At 43.4% G+C, this 27,428-nt stretch overlaps 1 protein-coding gene across 1 annotated transcript; it reads left to right on the forward strand.

Moving 5' to 3' along the window:
* Nucleotides 1–1,868: 1,868 nt before the first annotated feature.
* Nucleotides 1,869–15,810, forward strand: LOC103707616 (nucleolar protein). Its single transcript, XM_008792165.6, has 25 exons — nt 1,869–2,335; nt 2,419–2,584; nt 2,830–2,946; nt 3,105–3,238; nt 3,469–3,628; nt 4,618–4,685; nt 4,984–5,082; nt 5,242–5,357; nt 8,360–8,534; nt 8,619–8,729; nt 8,817–8,895; nt 9,033–9,176; nt 9,314–9,427; nt 10,538–10,659; nt 11,093–11,175; nt 11,277–11,401; nt 11,478–11,598; nt 11,716–11,853; nt 12,102–12,198; nt 12,309–12,434; nt 14,391–14,483; nt 14,567–14,672; nt 14,757–14,899; nt 14,980–15,066; nt 15,298–15,810. Exons 1-25 carry the CDS (start codon nt 2,027–2,029, stop codon nt 15,424–15,426), a joined length of 3,162 nt encoding a protein of 1,053 aa, XP_008790387.4. The 5' UTR covers nt 1,869–2,026; the 3' UTR covers nt 15,427–15,810.
* The last annotated feature ends 11,618 nt before the right edge of the window (nt 15,811–27,428 follow it).

Below are 27,428 nucleotides of genomic sequence, written 5' to 3' on the forward strand. Positions count from 1 at the left end.
CTTAAGATAGAAACTGTCGGTAGATTAAAAACTAAGATAAAATAAAATGCATTGATTTGGATCATTGAATAATCTATATAAAGTATAATTTATACTTATTTATACTAAAAAATAATAATTGCCTATTCTGACGGTTGCCACCATATCTGCCACTATGCACTTCATTAGCATGGTCGCCCTGCAGCAACTATTAAACCAATATTCTCATCAGTCTTAGCTTTGATATGTAGCTAGGTGGGTTGGGAGTGGGATAGGAGCTGAGAGGGAGTTGAGGAAGAGAGACTCGATAGGCTTCGAGCTTGAGATGGGAAGGGAAAGAGAGGAAGATAAACAATCTGCTAAGCTTTTACCTGTTTCTCCTTTTGTTATCTGCAAAAATGCTCTTTATCTAGCTCACATGCTGGACAAGTTCATGTTGGAGAGTAGAGGGGCTACATCGTTGGGCTTTAGATGCTCTTGTTTGTAGTAGAGAGCGTCTAGGAAGGAAGGGAGATCTACATGTAATCTCTTTCCAAATTTAAAATGGTCCCACCCAAATGCTTAAACAAATGATCATGCTAATCTGCTCGAATAAACTAAATCGAAGGTATCTGCAATTTAGATAGGCAATTTCAACATTGATTTGTAAATAATGATAAGGTAAGATTCTACACAATTTTGATAACAAGCTGGATATGATTTGCAAAAAAGAAAAGAAAAAGAAAAACCCTATTATACATTCTCGTCTTGCACAGGATATTAGTAACTTCAACTAAACTCTACGTCGTGATATTTTCAGTAGCAAATTTTTCTCTATTTTATTTCATAGCAAAAAATGCCGACCTATAGTTTTCATAAAAGACTAACCATGTGGCATAGATATTTTTAAAGCATCATAGTATCTAGAGATAGAAACATATGGTATAAAAAATATTTCCTAAAAAGAGCAACAACTCGATATTCTTCAAAACAAAAATATGCCAATAAAATATGATTTATCGGACATATTATTCACATAAATTATTTTTTCCATGACATATGAGAGATGACAAAATGGTGAATGAAAACTATATGCAATCAAATCGGTAGATACAAAATTAGCGACTAAGAAAAATTATAATAATCTAATATAGTTTTAACTCGATGCAACTTGATCGCGTATACTATAACTCTCACCAAAAGTTAAAGTCATGTAAATAGTCAGCGTTACAAGTAAGCTACAAATTAAAGGCCATAGTTTAGACACTTGCATGCCCACAGTCCACTTTAATTTGCATATTTGAGGGCGAGATAAAGTGAATCAAATGCCTTTGTACTCTTCAAGAGAAAAAAAAAGGCAAATAAATACTTGGCGATGTATATGAACTAAATAAAGCAAATCATTTGGTATAATTAGTTGAATATGGACAAGAAAGTATATGCAAATGCGAATCCAACATGTATGGAAAATCTTAGGGTGGGTAATAAGAATTGAATTTTTTTATACATATCTTCTAAAACATTGAAATTTACATAAATATATATTTTTTGAAATTGATATTTGCATATATATATATATATATATATTTAAAGAGAATATACATGCAAAATAAAGAAGGATGGTAACATAAATTTCAATATTCAGGAGGCCGTGGAGAAAAAAAGAAACATAAGATTTCGACGAAATACTTTGTACCAGCAGTCCCTTAAAAGAACTAATAGAGGTCTATATGCAAAACAATAGGTACTTATATGCAAAACGTGCAACTTATAGGGGTCTATATGTAACAATGCTTTCGTCAGTATTGAACAAATTGGACGATACGGAACGCGTTATTAGCTCAAAATCGGCTCCGAGGATATCTTTGGGAAAGCTCCAGGAAAAAGGTATTATTATAGTTAAGTATCTCAGTTTCGATAAAACCTAAACCCACTCAAACCCAAACTCTTCCCCTCTTCGACCTCTCTCCCGCCACCCCCTGAAAAACCCTAATAAAGCCTCCCACCCCCGCCGGCGACGAATCTCCAAGATAAACGAAGCCCAGAGAGGAGAGGAGCCGGAGAGACGATGGGTCCCGAAACGAACTCCATGGATCTCAAGGTGAGAGAGCTCTTGAAGGAGGTCCAGCTCGACGCTTCCGCCATCAAATCCCTGGATGGAGCTGTCTCTTCGGTCATAGATGCCATCAGAGCGATCCCAGATCAGGAGGTGAGCTCTGAATCCACTCCGGCCTTTATCAGAGACCTCCGCGTGCCCTCCGATAAGGTCTCCCTCACGTTCCGGAGCCCGGAGCATGTCCAAGTCGGTGGCAGCCACTCCATCCGGTCTATTGCAAAACCTGATGTCAATATTGATCTTCTAATTCGGATGCCCAAGGTGAGAAAACGAAAAAGGAGGGTTTTTTATTCGTTTTTTGGGTGTGTTTTTTGGAAGTTAGTTGGCACTGCTGCTGTTTATAGGAGTGCTTTCACGAGAAGGATTACTTGAACCATCGGTACCATGCAAAGAGATTACTTTACCTTCGTGTGGTTGAGAAGAGCTTAAAATCATGCCCTGTCGTGAGGAAGATTGGATGGTCGACCTTTCAGAATGAGGCCCGAAAGCCTGTTCTGTTAGTTTTCCCAGGTTCTTTTACGTATATTGCCTTTGAGTTTTTAGCTCAGTTTGTAGTTACATGCATTATGCACTACTTTGGTTCGTTGATAGATTAATGGAGTAATGACCCACATGATAATTTTATTGCTTAAATGATTATTAACAGTTAATCAGCATATTCTTTTACTCAATGTAGCCCTCCTTAGGTGGCTTATTAATGAAACGGTGTTAATATCTTGATAAGGAAAATCTGATGTGATGCTTTGTTGGTGTAGTTATGGAGATTGCTGAACATTTTGAATTTTTCATTCGGATAATACCAACAGCTACATCTGTGTTTAATGTCTCGAGATTGAATTTAACAAGAAATAACGTTCGTGCATTCAGCCAAGGTAGCTCCTGCTTCTTCATCCAGAACTGGAATTTTGAGATCACCTTTCTTCCTCTTTATTTTTAGTTAACTTGTGTTTCAAATAAAAATTGTGTGTGGGCTTCGTTGCTGGCTATTTTCTTTTCTTTCTTACAATTGCTCTTTGTACTTTTCTGGAAGGTGGTGTTACTCAAGCTACTCCAAAGTACAATAGCAGTATAATGGAAGACATGTTTTTGGAGGAAAATGCAGAATTTGTCGGAAAAGTTTTTCTTGAATGGAAGAGCTTGGAAGAGGCTTTAATTTTACTTAAAGTAAGTATGATAATTTCTTAGCATGGGTTTTCCAAGTTCATTATGAAATGATGGTTCATATGTCACTCAAAGAACCTATACAATTTGCTGCAACTGCTCAGGGTACATTTTCGGTTGAGATATTGAAGCAGCATGTCTTAGCTTGAATGTGAATATTGATGCTGCATACACAGCTATATTGCTTTTGTTCTTTTATTGAAGACAAATTATTTTTAATTTTTATGATGCAGGTTTGGGCTCGACATAGAAGTTCCATCTACATGCATGATTGCTTGAATGGTTACTTAATATCTGTCATAATGTCATACCTGACAGTACAATCTGGGGGAAATCTTATAAACAAGTCAATGAACGCTATGCAAATTTTCCGGGTCAGCTTGAAATTTATTGGTATGCACTTCAATTAACTTCTCTTATGGGCAGTAACGAGGGATTAATTAAGTCAATACTGTGCATATTGTTTCCCAGTCATGTTGATGATATGCACAGTATTTTGAGGTTCAAGTTCATATGTTATGACAATAGTTGCTGAGAAGAAATTTTCTGTCATGCTTTGGTGATTAAGGAATGAGCATTGTTTGATATATCTGCCTGTGCCCATATTATTGCAAGTTTAAATATAGTGCATGACTGAGACATTATTAGACTTTACAGTTATACAGGGCATGCCAAATTCAGTTGGATTGTTTCGTTTCTTTTTTGATTAGCCCCTTATTGCTGCTTGTAAGATTTTGACTACAGGACGACACTTATATTTGTACTTTTTGTCTGTTGTTGGGGTACCATTGTCCAGATCTTTTGTTCCACATGGATGAAGAGATCCTAGAATTTTTTGTAGTGTTAAACGAAGGTCGGTACATGGAAGAATGGTTTTCTTCTCTGGTTGTGTAATCCATAACCTGCTGAAATGGAGGAAAAAATAATGTTGGCCGATATGTATGATTTAAAATTCACCTATGCTTACACACTGTTAAAACCTGGTCTCAGGGGCTTTACTGTATCCTTTTTCATTCTGATCACCATGACACTATAATCTCAGCCAAGATGCTCTCTGTGTTTTGATTGATGCTATGCATTCCTCATTCCCTTTTTCTTTTCTCAAAAATATATAGGTCTATGCAGTTATTTTGGTCGATTTATTTATTTATTTTTATGAAATTCTTTTTGCTTAAGTAATATGTTGTTATCATTGACTCTTTTGATTGACTAAATCTTTTTGTGCTCCATGCATATTTAGGTAGTAACATTTTTTTTTTAGTTAGCCAGGCAATGGTATACAGAACTATTTTTTTGAACCTTGTCACTATTTTTCTTTTTTTCTTTTTTAAAAATTTGCATGCTTGCCTTGAAATACTGAATTTTTATACTACTCCTTGCAGCAACTTCAAGTTTATTTGAAAAGGGCCTTTCTCTTCAGCCTCTAGGCCACGGTAACCTGTCCAAGGAGGTATGTTGCTTATATTTTGTTATATATATGCACATGCCCTTTGTTTTTAATTCCAGATGTGACAGTGCAAATTTCTCTGTTTTATTTATTCTGATAAGGTGGTTAGCGAATTGCTGCATTTAGCTTGCACACTTACTTCATTGTAACATTTACATGAGTGCTTTTATGCAACATCAAATGGTTATCCAATGTCTTAATTGTTACAAGGCAAATCTATTTCTATCAAACAAAGACATATGCATGCTGCATGTTCCATTTCTATCATCTTTCTGATAATATTTATGATGCAAAATTTCAGGATATGGCTCAATACTTGCAGCTGTTTAGTGTTGTTATCTGTGATGCATCTGGCCATTTTAATTTGACATTCCGGATGACAAAGGCTGCTTTTTCTGCGGTATCAATTATATAAACTAGCATGTCAATTTTCCTAATTCTGATTTGTGCTTGTCACATACACACAGAGGGTGTGTGTGTGTGTGTGTTTTTTTTTGAATGATCATGTTTACTTTATATGCTCACCTGTGAATATATCTGAATGCAATTGGTTACTCAGCTTCAAGATGAGGCTTCTTGGACGCTCGATTGCATCGACAAATGCAGAGATGGTGGATTTGATGAGATTTTCATGACCAAGGTTGATTTTGCTGCAAAGTTTGATTACTGCATGAGGTACTCAGCTGAAATATGTTAAAACATTGTGTGACTTTTACAAATTAGTTTCATCCTTTTATAAGAGATACGAGTTGAACAAGCAGATTTCCTTTTGTTAAAGCAAGTACTTAATCTGAAAATGGATTATATCGATCAGTATCTCTGGAGGCTTGGCCTGAGGCATACTTAGTATTTAGCTACCTTAGCAGACTGTCCAGATTGGCATAATAATTGTGTCAATTTATACTGTTAAATCACATGTTTTTGAAGGACTATAACCAACTTTTGCTAAGGCCACGGCCGTGGCGTTGGGCAGAAAGCCGATGATTTCGACGAGGCCCTTCCCTTTAACCCGAACAGCCCCACATGTCGATCGCAGAGCCAACATTTCGCTATCCGCTCGTTCCTGCGGGAAGCTCTAAGAGCTAAGCCACTAATGTCGTGGCGAAGGTTATATCTCATTAAGTCAGCGAAGCCAAACTTGTTCCATTTGTTAAGTTCAAATTCTCTATTTCACCCTTTGTTGCTATCGAACGCTTGATCTCCAAAGAACTCCTTATGCCCCAACTCCACACACTAGAACAAGAAACTTTAAATGACATTTCTAATGAGTTATATCTTCACATTTTGTACTCGTAAATCCTGATAAGAGGGTTATAGATCTGCGGCATGTCACTTCAAGGGAAGAATAAGCAGATTGAATTGATAATGAATATGCATCATAACCATTCCTGTATACACCTGGACTGATGAAAAAAGTATTAATGCTTATCTATGATGGAACCAATATCTTGCAAGAATAAAAGAGAAAGAAATATGTTCACCTCAGGGGATAATGAGTTGAAGAAACACTATGTTTAATGCTAAGATATACTTTATGTATGTGCATGTCAGCATATGTATATGTAATGCATGCATCCAAGTTGTATGCTCATGTTTCTTTACTTCATTGTAGCTTGGAAGTTGCATCTAAGGTTAAATTGCTGAAGAACTTTTTATTTGGTGTGCTTATGTGTAGTGAAGTTCAGAAGAATTATTGCTGTAGAGAACTGAGATTTGCATGTTTATCGGTGAAAAAGTTGTGCACTCTTTTTCAATAAGTAGCAGAAGAGAGAACAGAAAAGAAGGAAAATAAGAGGAGAGGTGAACTTTGGACCTGAGAGAAAGTAAAGAAGAGAAAGGGAGTTTCTCTTCTCTCTGCTTGTCCTCTCTCCTTATTTAACTATCCAAATGAGAGATTCTGACTTTGTCTTCTCTTCTAACCAAATGTGGGTTCTGATTCTCTCCTCTTCTCTCCAAATCTTTCAAATAAGAAGAATGGTGATAAAGAATTTTGGGAGATTGGCCCAGGAGCTAGAACCTTACTTATTGGTTATGTCGGGGAAGAGAATCATGTTGGCCAAATTTGTATTCATCACAACCATTGCTCAGGCAAAACTCTAACGGGGAAAGTGACCATCATTTGTTGTCAAAAAAACTACTGAACTTATGGTGAAGAAAAGAGGCGAGGAAAGTAATCTGTTGGAGTCTGTTGTATTGTACTTTTGTTTCGTTAGCTGTTGCTTTATTTTTACTACTGGGAGTTCTTTCAACATTCAGCATTCAATTCAGTCTAGCATCTTATTTCCAAACTCTAAAGTGCTAGAGTAGACTATAAAGTTCAGAGTGTGGCTTTTGATCTTGGAGTTAGCAAAGTTGGCTCTGAGGCAGTAACAGAGAAATTGTGAATACAAACTTTTCCTTTTAGTACTTTTCATTTAGAATGGTAAAGAAGATACAACTTTGCTGGGGTGATAGAATTATTAGCACTGACGCCCTAAATTTCTTTTCCCTTCCTTTGTGTGTAATTTAACATGATTCTCTCTTTGCAAATAGGGTAGTTTAGATTTGTCAATGCTCTCAGCTGTACCAGTGATATTTGTGTTCTCAACCAAAATGGCCATATGTTCATTATATGTATTTTTAGTGCCCATCCGTATGTTCATTATATGTATTTTTAGTGCCCATCTAGCCATGTGAAATCACTGGTTCCTCCTGCAGGTGCTTCTTCTTCTTCTTCTTCTTCTTTTTAATCTATTTTTCAATGCTGTAATGTCTATGAAACATATTGATACTTTCCTTTGCATTTTTCTGTTATTTATAGGGAAATTTTGGCTGTTTAGTTGGTGGATTAGTATGTATAGGCCTCAAAAACGTCCATAGTGGAGCACAATAGGGTTAGAGATAGCCCTAAATAGGATGCTTGGCAAATGAGGATCTGTAAAGCTGACTTTGAATAGCTGGCAGAATACATGATAATTATGTTTATATAATATGCATGATATTTCAACACGCATTGCCTAAGCACGAAAAAAGTGGAAACTCCCATGATTTTATATCCATGCTCAGAACTTAAAAGCGGCAAATCCAGAATATGCAAATACTAAGCCTCGATAAATAATTTCACATGAATGGCAGGCATTACATTTTTAAAATACTAAATAGATCCCAGGCCCATCAACAATTATATTTCATTTTGGTTTTTTATAATTTGTGAAACAATTCTACTGTTTTCTTTTAGATTGTATGAGAACTTTTATCACTTAAATCTCCTTTTTTTATAGCTTGTATATTGTGTTAGACTAGAGATATCAGAAATGATGGGTGAGATTAGCACAAAAAAAGAAATTATGAACAAAATATTCTGCATACGCTTTTCTAACTATTTACAGTTGCCTATAGATCGGAACTTAAGTATTATTCGTGATTTTCCAATTGAAGAGGCAATAAACTACTAATCACGGTAAATCTCCAGTCACATGTGCAATATATTCTAAAACTTAATCATTTTGTCAACTTTTTGTATTTCTATAATCAGTTTCCCAGTTTGTCTTGAGCAACTCCATGAAACTTGCAAAATTTATTATTATTGCCCAAAGTGTTAATTTATAATCAACAAGCCTTATGTTGTCTATATTTTTGAAGATGCAAATATAAAATATAAATTACTTAAGTGTTTTTCCCTTTTTTCTCATTTTCAGAATAAACTTGAAAGGAAATGCTAGAGTTTATGCGTCAGACTTCTGCTTGGATGATGAATGTTGGAGAATATGTGAGAAGGACATGAACTCTCTAATTCAACAAGCTCTAAGTGACAGAGCAAAGTTAATACGTGTGAACTGGAGAAACACACCATCTGAATGGAATATAAATGATGTACGCTATGTGATCCTTAAGAATCACTTTTTTTTCATAAAATATCTGATGGTAATAATTTAGATGATCAATATGCTTATGTAGGGTTTCTCAAAGTTCAGTAATGAACCCATGCTTGTCGGTATAATGACTAGCTCCCAAGAGAAGAGCTTTCGAGTGGTAGATGTCGGTCCAAGCCCTGAGAAAAAAGAAGAGGTATTTTCTTTTTTTGTTTTTTAAGTCACTTGAAATGAATGATGATCATATTAAACTGAAAAATCTGATACATATATCATTTTCCAGGCTGTCAAATTCAGAAAATTTTGGGGTGAAAAAGCAGAACTAAGGCGATTTAAAGATGGGACCATTGCGGAGAGCACAGGCAATTCCAATCCTTCAGTTTTTATTTTGCTTTATTGTATCATATTTCTTGCTTTATATCTTTAATGAATATGGTATGGTGTTATTTATGTCAGGAAGACTGATTAATTAGTTATTCACCATTATGCCTGTTTACAGTGTGGGAGTGTGAGCCATGGGAGAGACATCTTATTATCAAAATAATCATTGAGTTTATTCTTACTAAGCATTTTCTTCTACTGAAAGAAGACATGGTTGTCATAGTAGATCAGCTTGATTTTTGCCTACATCTTGATGGTAAAGGTGAGACTGTTGCTAGCTTTTTGTTAGAAATATTTAATATTTATCTGTTTCTCATGCTCTTATATTCTTTTAAACTCCTTCTATTCTTCTTATGCTGTCATATTTTTAATAGACAAGTTGCATTTGTTGATTGACAGATCCCACATCATTTTCTGAAGGTCTGATTAGAGCTTTTGAGCTTTTGGCGAAGCGGTTACGGCTTCTAGATGATATTCCTTTGAGAATATCTAGTGTACAGCCACTAGATCCAGGTTTTGTTTTATTTGAAATTAAAGAAAGCAACATGCATGCTGGTTTATATGCTGTATTTGTTTATATTTTTTTGCTTTGGTCCATCTATCTTTGTTCATCATAATGCCTGTTTTATATCCTAGTAGATCCACCGTATTTTCATGGTTGCACAATTATTATGCAATTCAGTTCATGAAGATTTACATGAAAAACAGTGTCTAAATCACTGTAGTGATGGAAATTCTGAGAAATTTACCAGGTTAAAAGTTTGCTTGGGAAGTTACTGCTAAAAGTCTAGTTGCTAGCTTTCAGCCTTTTTGTTAATTGGAGTACCCATCAATTTGAATTTTCTTTCATTTGGTTCCTTGTTGATTTGCAAAGGATTATTTGAAATGGATATTTGCTGATTGTGTAGCATCTGTTGCATGTGCTCTGCAGCAGAAGACTTTGATGGTGTTATGCCCACTTTAATAGTCAAAGAATGTGTCTGGAGAAAAAGTAGGCTTTTTTTTTGTTATTTGGCAGATACACATGAAATTAGGGATTCTTTTGCATAAAAATTAGGAATTCGAGCATCCCACATTTGTTGTTGTCAGTTGTATGGTTTTGTGCAACCTGTGAAATGAAAATGCTTCATGGCACCACTCTCATCCCCGCTCCAGTCCCTGCGTGCGATGATTGGTGGGATGATACATAAGGTCCACCTGTCACCCACAGGACCCGTGTACTGCACCAATACTGGACTGCCACAGGGGACTGGTTCTATGAGCAGGGAATGGAGTGGTGCTGGGAATCTGCAGTCTTGTGAAATTACTACCAGCTCTGATCCAGAAAATATGTCATCCTTCATTCTTGAATACGGGAGCAGAAGCAAGAACTTTTTCTTAGAGTTGCTGTCTGCAATGAAGCCATAGAAAGATATTCTATGACATTGCCAAAATGCAACTAGCTTAATGCGAGCAGAAGTTATAAATCCTTTGACCTATGTCTTCTTACAAATGTTTTGTGGCAAAAGCTATGCAAAATTATCTATGACAGCTCAAACAATGTCCTTTAATTTTAACTTTTTCTATTATCAACCTTTTCTTCTTATTTTATTTATGCATTTAATATGTTGGTTGTTGGTGTAGCTTTCAGGCACACATCTGTCCTTCCTCCTGAACCTCATCCACTGGCTTATGAAAAAGGTTTTGATAAGAAACCACCAAATTTCACTACAACTTGTATCCGGCCGCTAGAAGTTATGATTCAGGTACTATGCCCTGCTACTTTTTCTTTTTTTTGGGTGATTTGACTTGGTGACATTTTGCTAATAGATGGAAACATGCTACTTGTTATCCCAATTATATAATGGCAGTGTTGGAAGTTAATTTACTTTAATCTTTTTAATCATGGGAAATTTTGTAGGCTTCAATGCTAAGTATATAAGAAACATCTAGAAAATTATGGAGAAGTGGTTATCAAATATGTTGTATTTCCCGAATGATATTTCATTTATCTTAAGCTTTTCTTGTGTTCCATCAAGCCAGTCATTTCTGGACTACTTGAATTTTGCATTAGCATTTCCTCCAATCATGTTTTTCACTGATTTATTGGCCTTCTTCCACCATTTGGAAGCTATGATGCTTCATGCATTACTGCAGTTTTATAATATTTCTGAAAGTTTTTTGTATGACCATATACAGCTAGAGGGATCAGGGAACTGGCCCTTGGACCATGTAGCTATTGAGAAGACTAAATCTGCATTTCTTCTAAAAATTGGAGAAAGGTAGCAATATTAAGCTTTCTGGGAAGGTTAACTGCTCTTAGAGCATCTTTGTTTATTGACATCTCCATTCTTCTTGACTTGCTTTGATTTTATTATGGCAGCCTTCAGGATCATTGGGGTGTATTTTGTACTGCTAGCGAAGATGAGGTAGATGTGCTTATGTCTGGATATGCATTTCATCTTAGAATTCTGCATGAGAGAGGCTTGAATGTGTCAAGGATCCAAGGTTTGAAAGTTTAGTTGTATTTCCCTTTTATTGTCACCACATTATGTGTAACTAATAAATGAACCATTTCTTATAGCTGGAAACGATAAAGTAAAAAGTGCTCTATCTATAGACAAGGAGTTATTCCTCCGAAGCCAGCATTCTAGCATGATTAATGGTTTGCATGGCCGTTTCCCTACGTATGGACCTGTTGTTAGGTGAGATCTTGTTTTCTGTGGCTTGATATTTCTATCTTACCTCTAAAGTTGCATCTTTCATGTTGATATTTGTTTAACCTTACATTCATTTTCTTTTTCTTTTCCCCTGCTGTAAAGGCTTGCAAAACGTTGGGTTTCTTCACATCTATTTTCATCATTCCTGGCTGAGGAGGCAATTGAATTGGTGGTTGCATACCTCTTTTTGAAGCCATTTCCATTTCATGCTCCTTGCTCACGGATTACTGGATTTTTAAGGTATGCTTGTTCTCTACTACCTCAAATGGCTGGTCATCATAATCTCACTTATCCTGTGTCTTACTTTGTAGGTTACCATTCTGGTCTAACTTTAACTTGGTTTGTTAAATGAAAACAACTTCTGGTCATAGAATCAAATGTTTCCATATGAAATTTATTTCGAGTGATGTTTCTTCTATGTTAAGACATGTTCCTTTTTACTATGTCTTTTATTATTCATTAAATTAAGACGCCAACTTGAACTGCAGGTTCTTGCGGTTACTGTCAAATTATGATTGGATTTTCTCTCCCTTGATTGTTGACATAAATAATGATTTTACGTCGAAGGATGAGAAGGAGATAAATGTGAGTATTTTATGTTGTATTCAAATTATTGGTATTGATGCTCAAGAAATTATTTATTGTTAATATCATTTGTCAATATGTGATGTGTATAATTGTGTTTTGTTGGACAGGAAAACTTTATGTTGAGCAGAAAATCTTATGAAGAAAATGCCCAAGCTGTTGAGCCAGCTATGTTCTTGGCCACGTCATATGATAAGGCATCTGAAGCTTGGACCAAGTTCTCACCAAACAGATTGGTAATTTACCTCCTCTGTATTCATCCTCAACAGAAATAGTCAAATTTTCACCTTGAATTGTTTCCTATTTCTTCATATCAGTTAGAAACTATAATAAATATTGGTGCAAAAAACTGGTATCACAAGCTATTGTTTGCAGTGTATTGTTCTAAACTTTAATTTCAGTTTCTCAGATATTAGATTACTAGTCAATCAAACAATTATCTGCTGCTATGTATTGTTTCGCCAAAGAAAATGTCTTCTTTTGCTACTGAATAGATAGAGGTTGAAAGTGAAACAGTAACTGATATAAATTTCTTTTTTCAGGAATAGTAATATATTAACGATGCCTTTAAGCCACTAACTGGCAGATAGGAGAACTAGGCTGACTTGCATGAATCTCGAAAAGTAATATTTTTATGATCTCTTATCTGCCTTGATATTGATATGCAAACTATTTTTGGAGAAATGAACTTCAACATTATTGCTAGCAGCAAGTAATGTTATTTAGCTGATTTCCTCAGATACAATCATACAACCATTTCAAAAGCCATCTTTTCTTTCTCATGGATGCAGAAATTAGTTTCTATACTATTTCACTACTTGAGTCAATGATAGTTATGCATGTTGGTTATTCCAATAGTGATGATGGTATTGTTGGCTATACCATTAGTGATGTTAATGTTGGTGGTCAACACCGTTGGAAAGAAATTGTTCCATTTATTAAGGAAAAATGATCCCTTCTTTCAGATCTCTCTGAGTGTGTGCGTGTTTGTCTGTCTACCAGTCTGTCTGTCTAAACATGCTTTTGTGGGTTGTTTGGCCTATATATATATATATATATATCCCATTTCTCTTGGTCAAGGTTTTCAATCTCAGTGACGGTACACTACCACTATGGGTCAGGTCAGTACGGTATGCCCCTGTACTGACGCATGCTATGCTGCTGGGATTGACACCGCAGCTGAACCATGTATCAGTACAGAGGCTTACCAAGCCCTCATACCATACAGGTACCCTATTGGGTCAAAATGCTATGCCTTGTACCAGCTATAGTGCAGGTTGCTATGCCTTCTCTTAGCTGTCATGGATTGGAAACCACTATTGCGCGTGGATTCCTAGTCATCTGACTACCAGCACCTGAATCTAGGGATGCAAATGGGTCAGATTGGCTTAAACTTTGTTGGTTGGTTGAACCCTGACCCTTCGTTGATATGGTCCATTTTCACATTTTCACATCTTCTCTTATACATGTAACTTGCACAAACCATTTTTTTTTAATTTTTTGCATGTAAGAATTACAAATCTCATTTGAACTCTCTTTTTCTTCTGATGGTATGGCATCTGTATTTGGTATTATAGCCTGAATCCAACTTATTGAGTTGAGGTTGTGCGGTTATTTATAGTGTAGGATGACTCTAAACTTCCCTGCACCGTGATAAAGCTCAAAGATGTCAATTTTTTTCCTTCTTTAACATGCTAAGTTTAGTGAAATGGGCGATATAATAATTCTGTTTAAATGAACTTAAAATAACTCAAATCTTTCTTGGTGGACAGATAATTTCTTTCCTTTTCCTAAAAATTTAATGCTTGTTGTCTTTGGATGTGCCTTTAGTTGATTCTAGATGCTAGTGATGAACCTGACCATTGTTTTTAGATGCCACTGTATTTCTAGCTAATAACTTCACTGTATCTGTGACTAATAACTTCTCCGAATGAGCAACTGTTTCAACACCCAGCTCCTTGTTCCAGAAAAGAATTCTCCTCATTTTTGGCTAGTCCAGTGATCATGAGATATAGGCTTTTAACACATCACTGTACCGCATCATTCTATGCGTAGTCCATGATCATGTCAATTAACTGAAACTCTTTCAAATTATTTCTTTTGGATTTACTTGGAGTGCACGTGATGCTAATTTAGACATTGATTATCTTGTTCATTGATCCTTGACACACCTTTTGTTTTGTGTGGAAAAGGTGCTCAAGCGGATTGCTTCTTATGCCCGAAGCAGTGCTGACCTTTTGACCAATCTGATCCTTCAGGGTCACAATGGCCCTTACACATGGGAGGTGACACCTGATTTCCATGCTTCAATTGATTTTAGTGGATTACAATAATCATTTCATCTTATTACTGCTGTATTTGGTCATAGTGTCTGTTCCGGACTCCTTTGAATAACTATGATGCCGTGGTTCTTCTCCATCGAGATAGACTTTCTGATCCTCGACGCCTTCTTTTCCCTGCTGAGATTAATAATGGTTGGTTTCTTAACTTGCTCAATCTTGAGTACGGACTTAATTGCTCTTCTTTCTAAAGCAAGGTACTTTGTGACAACCTTGCAGGAAAGCATGTAATTTGGGGAAAAGCGAGCAAGGATTTCCATCCCTACATGCCACTTGGGGGTGCACTGAAAAGCTTGGAAGATGCAAGGAATAAGCTGTTGGTCAATTTTGATCCAATTAGATATCTTTTCGAGGACCTGAAGGTAAACATATCACTGTTTAGCTACCAAAGTTCAGTCCATTTGATGGGAAAAGAAGTTTATATTGTTTAATCAAATTACAGAGGGAGTTTCCAGGCACCTTCAATGTGTGGTGTGATTCTCTTGGAGGTGATGCAATTGGTCTGACATGGGAGAAGAAGGATTCAAAGGTAACTGGATCATTTAATGGAGAATTTACATCATCATTGGTGGAACTAATCAGAAGAAAGCTGTGCTCACCTGCATGTTACTTAGAATCAGTCGAATATCTAATTCCTCTGTATTATGGTAGCAAGTGCTATTCTTAACAGGAGAGCATTTTCTTGTTCAATTATCTCATCCTCCTTGTGCAGTTATAGCACATAAGGTAGATCAAATTTTGACAGACTTTTTGCTTGCAGAAACGTGGTCGAGACGAAGCTGATGAGATTAGAAGAGACCCAACAGATATTCTAAGAGAAGTTGGAGAAGTGGGTAAGGGATTTGTGAAGAGTGTGCATCTTCTCAAGGCTCCAAGGTTCCAGAGCTAATCCTATATTCTTTCCACCATAACCCATTTATGCTTTCGTCATTTCCTGGGCATCGAGATAGCCAGCCATATGCTTCAAATCATCAGCGAGGTAATCTATTTGTTTGGCATAGAGTGCTAATATCTCGAAGCTTGAAGATGTCAAGGTTTAATCGAGCAATTATTCCCAATGATGGGATCACAATTTTGTTTGCCACGTGGCAATGAAACATTGTTGGGTATGATCATAGTGAAGTTAAAATTGCTGGTTCATGCTTTTTTGTTTGATATCGGGAGAGAGCGAGGAGAGAGTGGGTGATCAGAGAGATTGGCAATGAAATCACCAACAAAGCAGAAATGTGTATATTTTATGTATTAGTTAAATCTTAGGCTGTCATTTATAATATTTGTTGTGTAATGTGATGGTATGTATATCTCATCAAATAGAGGTAGAATTAATGGCAAAAATCCTCCCCCCCCCAAATGATGGCAAGTTATGAGATCATAGTTGTCCTTGCCTAGAGCTGCTTATCAAATAGGTTGCTGAATACTTGGCCTTTAGATGCATGTATATAAAAACCTTAAAAAACTGATTGAATGGGTGACCTTGTGATCATACTTGGAATCATAAATGGACTAGGAGATGTGAACTTGCAGTCTTGCACCAACTTCTTGCAATTGATGCATTAGTGGTGGATGGATGGCTCAAACTTGCATCCTCTGTTTCCAGTTTGCTTAATGTACTGCTCTTAAGGGTATTGTATCTGGCATATGGATGCATCGGTCATAGATCTGTGGGGACGAGGATCTTTAACTTGGAATACTAGATTTAAACTTAATAATATCAACATAGCAGATTAAGTGGTTAACACTCATACATGTATGTCACAAGATGTGGTAACAGTGGTCAAATTGTTCCTAGATTAGATGGTGGCCGATATTTTTTTCGCAGAAATGGTCGATGCAACTCTCTGATATTGTTGTTGCTGGAGAGAAGTTTTGCTACTTGCGGCCGCCGTCGGCGTATTCGGGTGCTGGAGCTGTGCGCCTGATCAATACCGCTGCCCCGATCATTGAAAAATAATTAAGATGCTATCATGTACAAGTTACTCTGAAGGCCAGTGGGCAGAGAGTATCTCACAAACTATCATTCACCGGATCTCCAATTGGGATTTTAGACTGCCCATCCTTGTCTTCAGGGGAATGCTTTCCACCGATTCTCAGATTCCCACTTCTCATGTGCAGTGAGAGGCACGCAAAATAGGCGTCCTAAATTTGAAAACAAATGATTTAGGTTATGGTGTGCTCAAGATGATGTCTGTGGGATAGTTTTTGCGAGGCTATAATTTTCGAGAGGGATGATTTATGTTTGCTCACCAAGAAAAGGTGGTCATGATTCAACAAAGATGCCAGCCACTGTACACAAATTTCTGGTATAAAGTATTCAAAGCATGAAAGAAGCAAATCACCAAGACCAAGCTGTGCTGTCAATTAAAACACACTGTTCCAATCTTATGACAAGTGCCTGGCAGCCTAAACAATTTCATTCCTTGATCACCATGAAGGTTCGCCATCGACCAAAATGAGAAACTATTCCTTCGTACCGTACTACCACAACTTGTAGCAGAAGAACTTCGAGAAACAGGAGCACTATGTAAAATGCACTTGTTGCTGGAAATTGGACCCGGGGGCCGCCGCGAAGCCGGGGAAGGAGGAGCTCCGCTGCTACAGGGGGCGGACGGCGGTGCGCCGGCCGGCTGCGTCCTCCACCGCGGGGGGCGTGGGAGCGTCCGAAGAGGGGAGTGGTGCGTCCAGTCTTGTCCTGTCCTGCAAAAAAGCCGGTGGCCGGGCTCCCCGGCGCCGGCCCTCCGATGCCTGAGTCAGAGGGGGCAAGTATGTGGAGAGAGCAGGGAGGAGAGTATGTGGAGAAGACAGAGAGAATCTTGTGTTCAATTGTGTCTGTGCTATTTTCTTCCTTTTTCCCCCGGTCTAGGAGGGTTCTCTCCAGCTCCGGGTTTTTTCTCTGGTTTTTTGGTCCTCCCTCCCTTTTCCCTCCAGGTTTCCTTTTATAGGAGGATTTTTGTTACCTGGGAGGTGACAGGAGGTTTGTCCTGTTTTGTAATAATTGGGCGCGATTTGGCCCATTAATGGCGTAATGGGGAACGGGACCGGATCAGACCGGAATCAGGGAGTTGTCACGGTCGATCGGACCTGTTGGAGTGGTTGAACCGCCGGCTGTGGTGGGCCTGGGGTCCGTGGATGGTAAGTGCATTTATTACCGAATGAACCGGCGGTCAGGGAGAGCCATACGTTCTGATGGTTCAGTGATCCGGAGATCGTCTTGGGCCGTGTTCATTAAATGCCTGAGTGCATCGGAGACTTGAGGGAGTCTCATGCATTAATGGCAGGTCGTGCCGAACGCCTGAGGAGATCTTATGCCTTGATGGCTTGGAGATAGTGGCAGGTCGCAAGCCGTAGGAGTTGTCAAGTCCCTTGGACTTTAGGCGGAGGTTGAACATTTGGTTAAGGCATCGGCTCGGCAAGGGTGCCGAGCCGAGCTGATCGCCCAATGGGGCGCCCTGTGGCGGGGCTGCTTTGAGTACTCCTGGTCGGCGCCCTTTAGGCGAGCACCTTCTAGCAGAGCGCCTCGGCGCTGTCTTTGGTCGGCACTTTCTAACCGAGCAGCTTATTTTGGTTGGGCACCTCTTGGCGCGCACTCTGGTCGGCGCCTTCTAGTCGAGCGCCTTCCTGGTCGGCATCCTTTGGCCGAGCAGCTTTCTGGTCGGCGATCTTTGGCCGAGCAGCTCTCCGTTCGGCACTCCGAGCAACTTTCCGGCTGGCGCTCTTCGGCCGAGCGCCTCCGTGAATGTATGGCTTGGGGTTCTTCCCCCAACACTACCCTCCGACTTCCGAGTCCGAGCTGCTTTTTGGCTCGGGCAAAGGAAGTAGTTCAGTCGTCGATCGTCCTGGTGCTGTGAGCGCTCTTACACCAAGGCGACTGAAGACGCTTTTTCTGCTCGGAGTCCGTTCTTTGGGGACGTCGGCAGAGAAGAGTCCAAGAATAAAATAAAGACATTAAATGAATGGGTACCTTGTACCGTGTGCGTCCTTGCGCCGAGGCGACTGAAGACGCTTCTCTGCTCGGACTCCGTTCTTTGGGGACGTCGGCAGAGAAATCCAAAAATAGACAATATGGAGACATTAACGTAGAAACATTTAAGTAAATGGGTACCTTGTACCGTGTGCGTCCTTGCGCCGAGGCGACTGAAGACGCTTCTCTGCTCGGACTCCGTTCTTTGGGGACGTCGGCAGAGAAATCCAAAAATAGACAATATGGAGACATTAACGTAGAAACATTAAAGTAAATGGGTACCTTGTACCGTGTGCGTCCTTGCGCCGAGGCGACTGAAGACGCTTTTTCTGCTCGGAGTCCGTTCTTTGGGGACGTCGGCAGAGAAGAGTCCAAGAATAAAATAATGTAAAGACATTAAATGAATAGGTACCTTGTACCGTGTGCGTCCTTGCGCCGAGGCGACTGAAGACGCTTCTCTGCTCGGACTCCGTTCTTTGGGGACGTCGGCAGAGAAATCCAAAAATAGACAATATGGAGACATTAACGTAGAAACATTTAAGTAAATGGGTACCTTGTACCGTGTGCGTCCTTGCGCCGAGGCGACTGAAGACGCTTCTCTGCTCGGACTCCGTTCTTTGGGGACGTCGGCAGAGAAATCCAAAAATAGACAATATGGAGACATTAACGTAGAAACATTAAAGTAAATGGGTACCTTGTACCGTGTGCGTCCTTGCGCCGAGGCGACTGAAGACGCTTTTTCTGCTCGGAGTCCGTTCTTTGGGGACGTCGGCAGAGAAGAGTCCAAGAATAAAATAATGTAAAGACATTAAATGAATGGGTACCTTGTACCGTGTGCGTCCTTGCGCCGAGGCGACTGAAGACGCTTCTCTGCTCGGACTCCGTTTTTGGAGGGCGTCGACAGAGAAATCCATCGATGAAGGAACGAGCCGAGCTCGTTGGTTGAAGCTGGTAAAGAATGAGCCGAGCTCGTTTGGCCAATAAGGACAACATCCCAACGTATCGGGGCATCCCGATGAACCGGGGCGTCTCGACGTCTCGAGGCATCCCGGCCGAGGTCGGGGTAGGAGCACGAGCCGAGCTCGTCCGGTCAGAGGACCGCTATTCAATAATCGATGGAGCACGAGCCGAGCTCGTCCGGTCAGAGAGGACCGCTACTCAATAATCGATGGAGCACGAGCCGAGCTCGTCCGGTCAGAGAGGACCGCTACTCAATAGTCGATGGAGCACGAGCCGAGCTCGTCCGGTCAGAGGACCGCTACTCAATAGTCGATGGAGCACGAGCCGAGCTCGTCCGGTCAGAGAGGACCGCTACTCAATAATCGATGGAGCACGAGCCGAGCTCGTCCGGTCAGAGAGGACCGCTACTCAATAATCGATGGAGCACGAGCCGAGCTCGTCCGGTCAGAGAGGACCGCTACTCAATAATCGATGGAGCACGAGCTGAGCTCGTCCGGTCAGAGAGGACCGTTACTCAATAGTCGATGGAGCACGAGCCGAGCTCGTCCGGTCAGAGGACCGCTACTCAATAATCGATGGAGCACGAGCCGAGCTCGTCCGGTCAGAGAGGACCGCTACTCAATAGTCGATGGAGCACGAGCCGAGCTCGTCCGGTCAGAGAGGACCGCTACTCAATAGTCGATGGAGCACGAGCCGAGCTCGTCCGGTCAGAGAGGACCGCTACTCAATAATCGATGGAGCACGAGCCGAGCTCGTCCGGTCAGAGAGGACCGCTACTCAATAATCGATGGAGCACGAGCCGAGCTCGTCCGGTCAGAGAGGACCGCTACTCAATAGTCGATGGAGCACGAGCCGAGCTCGTCCGGTCAGAGGACCGCTACTCAATAGTCGATGGAGCACGAGCCGAGCTCGTCTGGTCAGAGAGGACCGCTACTCAATAGTCGATGGAGCACGAGCCGAGCTCGTCCGGTCAGAGAGGACCGCTACTCATGTCTCGACGCCTCGAGCTTCCCGGTAACCGGGGCGTCCCGACGTCTCGGGGCATCCTGACCGTGGCCAGGGTAGGAGAACGAGCCGAGCTCGCTGATGGAGAGCGCACCATAAACTCATGGACATCTTCAGGGAGTCCACGCAGGTACTCCATCATCTCGAGGTATCAGGGCATCCCAACCGTGGTTAGGGAAGAAGAATAAACCTGATGCCATGGGATAATCAAGAAAATTGGTGAGCTCGGAATAAGTCCGCAAACCATCAGTTTATCGTGAAATGAAATTCATAGAGTGAAATTTATAGAATGGAATTTAATGGTTGAATAATGAGGGACCCCTTAGGGTTCTACTGGTGGTACACACGGAGATTTTCAGAGCTCCAGCTCCGCGGAATGGGAGTCCCATTTAGAGACTCCAATTGATAAGCTCCGGGTCGGCGAATGCGCGTGACTCGGTATGGTCCCTCCCAATTCGGGGCCAGCTTCCCTCGCTCAGTTGTTCGGGAGGTTTCAGCTCTTCTTAGGACAAGGTCCCCTGGTCTGAAAGATTTGACTTTGACCCTGGCGTTGTAGTACTGAGCTGTCTTTTGGCTCGGACGAAGGAAGTAGTCCAGTCGTCGATCATCCTGCAATATAGCCAAATATATATGGAGATGTGCGTGCCAAGCAGGATGTACCTTTCATGCAGTTAGAGTTATAGTGCTTTAGGTCGACTCAGCGGTAGGGGTGGCAAAATATGATCCGACCCGCCAACCCGACCCGTGTTCGACCCGCCATAAACAGGTTTGGGTTTGGCCTAAACAGGTTCGGGTCGTAAACAGGTCGACCCGTTTAACCTGTTTATTAATTGGGTCGGATACGGGTTTTAGATGTCTGACCCGTTTAAACCGTTTAACCCGTTTAACTATTGGGCAGGTTAAACAGGTCTAAACAGGTTAAATGGGTTAAACAGGTTAAACGGGTTAAACAGGTCTAAACAGGTTAAACGGGTCTAAACAGGTCGGGTTGGGCAGGTTAAACAGGTCGGGTTGGACAGATTAAACAGGTCTAAACAGGTTAAACGGGTCAGGTTGGGCAAACAGGTTAAACAGGTCGGGTCGGGTTGGGTAAACAGGTTACCTGTTTATTAAACAGGTTAAACGGGTCGGGTCGGGTTACCTGTTTAATAAACAGGTCAGGTTCAGATTTGTAATTCCTGACCCGTTTAATAAACAGGTCGGGTTCAGATTTATAGTTTTCTGACCCGATCTGTATTTGACCCGACCTGTTTATGTCTGACCCGACCCGATTGCCACCCCTACTCAGCGGCCTTCTTTGGCTTGTGGTCAACTCAGCAGGGTGCCCCCACTCAGATCAGGGCGTGTTGTCGTAGGAGGCGTCGAATGGCGTGGAAAGGCGTCGAATGGCGTCGAATGTCGTCAAATGTCGTCGAAGTGTCGTCGAAGTGTCGTCGAATGGCGTCGAGTGTCGTCGAGTGTCGTCGAATGTCGTCGAATGGCGTCGAGTGGCGTCGAGTGGCGTCGAGTGGCGTCGAGTGGCGTCGAATGGCGTCGAATGGCGTCGAGTGGCGTCGAGTGTCGTCGAGTGTCGTCGAATGGCGTCGAGTGGCGTCGAGTGTCGTCGAGTGTCGTCGAGTGGCGTCGAGTGTCGTTGGAAGCTCCTTTGCTTCTTAGCTTCATGGTAGCGAACTCGGGCCCTTCCTCTAGCGCCAACTGTTGCTGGAAATTGGACCCGGGGGCCGCCGCGAAGCCGGGGAAGGAGGAGCTCCGCTGCTACAGGGGGCGGATGGCGGTGCGCCGGCCGGCTGCGTCCTCCACCGAGGGGGGCGTGGGAGCGTCCGAAGAGGGGAGTGGTGCGTCCAGTCTTGTCCTGTCCTGCAAAAAAGCCGGTGGCCGGGCTCCCCGGCGCCGGCCCTCCGATGCCTAAGTCAGAGGGGGCAAGTATGTGGAGAGAGCAGGGAGGAGAGTATGTGGAGAAGACAGAGAGAATCTTGTGTTCAATTGTGTCTGTGCTGTTTTCTTCCTTTTTCCCCCGGTCTAGGAGGGTTCTCTCCAGCTCCGGGTTTTTTCTCTGGTTTTTTGGTCCTCCCTCCCTTTTCCCTCCAGGTTTCCTTTTATAGGAGGATTTTTGTTACCTGGGAGGTGACAGGAGGTTTGTCCTGTTTTGTAATAATTGGGCGCGATTTGGCCCATTAATGGCGTAATGGGGAACGGGACCGGATCAGACCGGAATCAGGGAGTTGTCACGGTCGATCGGACCTGTTGGAGTGGTTGAACCGCCGGCTGTGGTGGGCCTGGGGTCCGTGGATGGTAAGTGCATTTATTACCGAATGAACCGGCGGTCAGGGAGAGCCATACGTTCTGATGGTTCAGTGATCCGGAGATCGTCTTGGGCCGTGTTCATTAAATGCCTGAGTGCATCGGAGACTTGAGGGAGTCTCATGCATTAATGGCAGGTCGTGCCGAACGCCTGAGGAGATCTTATGCCTTGATGGCTTGGAGATAGTGGCAGGTCGCAAGCCGTAGGAGTTGTCAAGTCCCTTGGACTTTAGGCGGAGGTTGAACATTTGGTTAAGGCATCGGCTCGGCAAGGGTGCCGAGCCGAGCTGATCGCCCAATGGGGCGCCCTGTGGCGGGGCTGCTTTGAGTACTCCTGGTCGGCGCCCTTTAGGCGAGCACCTTCTAGCAGAGCGCCTCGGCGCTGTCTTTGGTCGGCACTTTCTAACCGAGCAGCTTATTTTGGTTGGGCACCTCTTGGCGCGCACTCTGGTCGGCGCCTTCTAGTCGAGCGCCTTCCTGGTCGGCATCCTTTGGCCGAGCAGCTTTCTGGTCGGCGATCTTTGGCCGAGCAGCTCTCCGTTCGGCACTCTTTGGCCGAGCAACTTTCCGGCTGGCGCTCTTCGGCCGAGCGCCTCCGTGAATGTATAGCTTGGGGTTCTTCCCCCAACACTACCCTCCGACTTCCGAGTCCGAGCTGCTTTTTGGCTCGGGCAAAGGAAGTAGTTCAGTCGTCGATCGTCCTGGTGCTGTGAGCGCTCTTACACCAAGGCGACTGAAGACGCTTTTTCTGCTCGGAGTCCGTTCTTTGGGGACGTCGGCAGAGAAGAGTCCAAGAATAAAATAAAGACATTAAATGAATGGGTACCTTGTACCGTGTGCGTCCTTGCGCCGAGGCGACTGAAGACGCTTCTCTGCTCGGACTCCGTTCTTTGGGGACGTCGGCAGAGAAATCCAAAAATAGACAATATGGAGACATTAACGTAGAAACATTTAAGTAAATGGGTACCTTGTACCGTGTGCGTCCTTGCGCCGAGGCGACTGAAGACGCTTCTCTGCTCGGACTCCGTTCTTTGGGGACGTCGGCAGAGAAATCCAAAAATAGACAATATGGAGACATTAACGTAGAAACATTAAAGTAAATGGGTACCTTGTACCGTGTGCGTCCCTGCGCCGAGGCGACTGAAGACGCTTTTTCTGCTCGGAGTCCGTTCTTTGGGGACGTCGGCAGAGAAGAGTCCAAGAATAAAATAATGTAAAGACATTAAATAAATGGGTACCTTGTACCGTGTGCGTCCTTGCGCCGAGGCGACTGAAGACGCTTCTCTGCTCGGACTCCGTTCTTTGGGGACGTCGGCAGAGAAATCCAAAAATAGACAATATGGAGACATTAACGTAGAAACATTTAAGTAAATGGGTACCTTGTACCGTGTGCGTCCTTGCGCCGAGGCGACTGAAGACGCTTCTCTGCTCGGACTCCGTTCTTTGGGGACGTCGGCAGAGAAATCCAAAAATAGACAATATGGAGACATTAACGTAGAAACATTAAAGTAAATAGGTACCTTGTACCGTGTGCGTCCTTGCGCCGAGGCGACTGAAGACGCTTTTTCTGCTCGGAGTCCGTTCTTTGGGGACGTCGGCAGAGAAGAGTCCAAGAATAAAATAATGTAAAGACATTAAATGAATGGGTACCTTGTACCGTGTGCGTCCTTGCGCCGAGGCGACTGAAGACGCTTCTCTGCTCGGACTCCGTTTTTGGAGGGCGTCGACAGAGAAATCCATCGATGAAGGAACGAGCCGAGCTCGTTGGTTGAAGCTGGTAAAGAATGAGCCGAGCTCATTTGGCCAATAAGGACAACATCCCAACGTATCGGGGCATCCCGATGAACCGGGGCGTCTCGACGTCTCGAGGCATCCCGGCCGAGGTCGGGGTAGGAGCACGAGCCGAGCTCGTCCGGTCAGAGGACCGCTATTCAATAATCGATGGAGCACGAGCCGAGCTCGTCCGGTCAGAGAGGACCGCTACTCAATAATCGATGGAGCACGAGCCGAGCTCGTCCGGTCAGAGAGGACCGCTACTCAATAGTCGATGGAGCACGAGCCGAGCTCGTCCGGTCAGAGGACCGCTACTCAATAGTCGATGGAGCACGAGCCGAGCTCGTCCGGTCAGAGAGGACCGCTACTCAATAATCGATGGAGCACGAGCCGAGCTCGTCCGGTCAGAGAGGACCGCTACTCAATAATCGATGGAGCACGAGCCGAGCTCGTCCGGTCAGAGAGGACCGCTACTCAATAATCGATGGAGCACGAGCCGAGCTCGTCCGGTCAGAGAGGACCGCTACTCAATAGTCGATGGAGCACGAGCCGAGCTCGTCCGGTCAGAGGACCGCTACTCAATAATCGATGGAGCACGAGCCGAGCTCGTCCGGTCAGAGAGGACCGCTACTCAATAATCGATGGAGCACGAGCCGAGCTCGTCCGGTCAGAGAGGACCGCTACTCAATAATCGATGGAGCACGAGCCGAGCTCGTCCGGTCAGAGAGGACCGCTACTCAATAGTCGATGGAGCACGAGCCGAGCTCGTCCGGTCAGAGGACCGCTACTCAATAGTCGATGGAGCACGAGCCGAGCTCGTCCGGTCAGAGAGGACCGCTACTCAATAATCGATGGAGCACGAGCCGAGCTCGTCCGGTCAGAGAGGACCGCTACTCATGTCTCGACGCCTCGAGCTTCCCGGTAACCGGGGCGTCCCGACGTCTCGGGGCATCCTGACCGTGGCCAGGGTAGGAGAATGAGCCGAGCTCGCTGATGGAGAGCGCACCATAAACTCATGGACATCTTCAGGGAGTCCACGCAGGTACTCCATCATCCCGAGGTATCAGGGCATCCTAACCGTGGTTAGGGAAGAAGAATAAACCTGATGCCATGGGATAATCAAGAAAATTGGTGAGCTCGGAATAAGTCCGCAAACCATCAGTTTATCGTGAAATGAAATTCATAGAGTGAAATTCATAGAATGGAATTTAATGGTTGAATAATGAGGGACCCCTTAGGGTTCTACTGGTGGTACACGCGGAGATTTTCAGAGCTCCAGCTCCGCGGAATGGGAGTCCCATTTAGAGACTCCAATTGATAAGCTCCGGGTCGGCGAATGCGCGTGACTCGGTATGGTCCCTCCCAATTCGGGGCCAGCTTCCCTCGCTCAGTTGGTCGGGAGGTTTCAGCTCTTCTTAGGACAAGGTCCCCTGGTCTGAAAGATTTGACTTTGACCCTGGCGTTGTAGTACTGAGCTGTCTTTTGGCTCGGACGAAGGAAGTAGTCCAGTCGTCGATCATCCTGCAATATAGCCAAATATATATGGAGATGTGCGTGCCAAGCAGGATGTACCTTTCATGCAGTTAGAGTTATAGTGCTTTAGGTCGACTCAGCGGTAGGGGTGGCAAAATATGATCCGACCCGCCAACCCGACCCGTGTTCGACTCGCCATAAACAGGTTTGGGTTTGGCCTAAACAGGTTCGGGTCGTAAACAGGTCGACCCGTTTAACCTGTTTATTAATTGGGTCGGATACGGGTTTTAGATGTCTGACCCGTTTAAACCGTTTAACCCGTTTAACTGTTGGGCAGGTTAAACAGGTCTAAACAGGTTAAATGGGTTAAACAGGTTAAACGGGTTAAACAGGTCTAAACAGGTTAAACGGGTTTAAACAGGTCTAAACAGGTCGGGTTGGGCAGGTTAAACAGGTCGGGTTGGACAGATTAAACAGGTCTAAACAGGTTAAACGGGTCAGGTTGGGCAAACAGGTTAAACAGGTCGGGTCGGGTTGGGTAAACAGGTTACCTGTTTATTAAACAGGTTAAACGGGTCGGGTCGGGTTACCTGTTTAATAAACAGGTCAGGTTCAGATTTGTAATTCCTGACCCGTTTAATAAACAGGTCGGGTTCAGATTTATAGTTTTCTGACCCGATCTGTATTTGACCCGACCTGTTTATGTCTGACCCGACCCGATTGCCACCCCTACTCAGCGGCCTTCTTTGGCTTGTGGTCAACTCAGCAGGGTGCCCCCGCTCAGATCAGGGCGTGTTGTCGTAGGAGGCGTCGAATGGCGTGGAAAGGCGTCGAATGGCGTTGAATGTCGTCGAATGTCGTCGAAGTGTCGTCGAAGTGTCGTCGAATGGCGTCGAGTGTCGTCGAGTGTCGTCGAGTGGCGTCGAGTGGCGTCGAGTGGCGTCGAGTGGCGTCGAATGGCGTCGAATGGCGTCGAGTGGCGTCGAGTGGCGTCGAGTGCCGTCGAGTGCCGTCGAATGGCGTCGAATGGCGTCGAATGGCATCTAGTGGCGTCGAGTGTCGTCGAGTGGCGTCGAGTGGCGTCGAGTGCCGTCGAATGCCGTCGAGTGCCGTCGAGTGGCGTCGAATGGCATCGAATGGCGTCGAGTGTCGTTGGAAGCTCCTTTGCTTCTTAGCTTCATGGTAGCGAACTCGGGCCCTTCCTCTAGCGCCAACTGTTGCTGGAAATTGGACCCGGGGGCCGCCGCGAAGCCGGGGAAGGAGGAGCTCCGCTGCTACAGGGGGCGGACGGCGGTGCGCCGGCCGGCTGCGTCCTCCACCACGGGGGGCGTGGGAGCGTCCGAAGAGGGGAGTGGTGCGTCCAGTCTTGTCCTGTCCTGCAAAAAAGCCGGTGGTCGGGCTCCCCGGCGCCGGCCCTCCGA

This window comes from Phoenix dactylifera, chromosome 7 (genome assembly GCF_051530095.1).
Source record: "Phoenix dactylifera cultivar Ajwa chromosome 7, Ajwa_hap1_PhDact_Kaust_v1.1, whole genome shotgun sequence".
NCBI lineage: Eukaryota > Viridiplantae > Streptophyta > Magnoliopsida > Arecales > Arecaceae > Phoenix > Phoenix dactylifera.

Coding starts and splice junctions, on each gene's coding strand:
- LOC103707616 (XM_008792165.6), top strand. CDS start 2,027: ATGGGTCCCGAAACGAACTCCATGGATCTCAAGGTGAGAGAGCTCTTG. Junction 3,239..3,468: donor AGGCTTTAATTTTACTTAAA/GTAAGTATGATA, acceptor TTTATGATGCAG/GTTTGGGCTCGACATAGAAG. Junction 8,896..9,032: donor GACCATTGCGGAGAGCACAG/GCAATTCCAATC, acceptor GCCTGTTTACAG/TGTGGGAGTGTGAGCCATGG.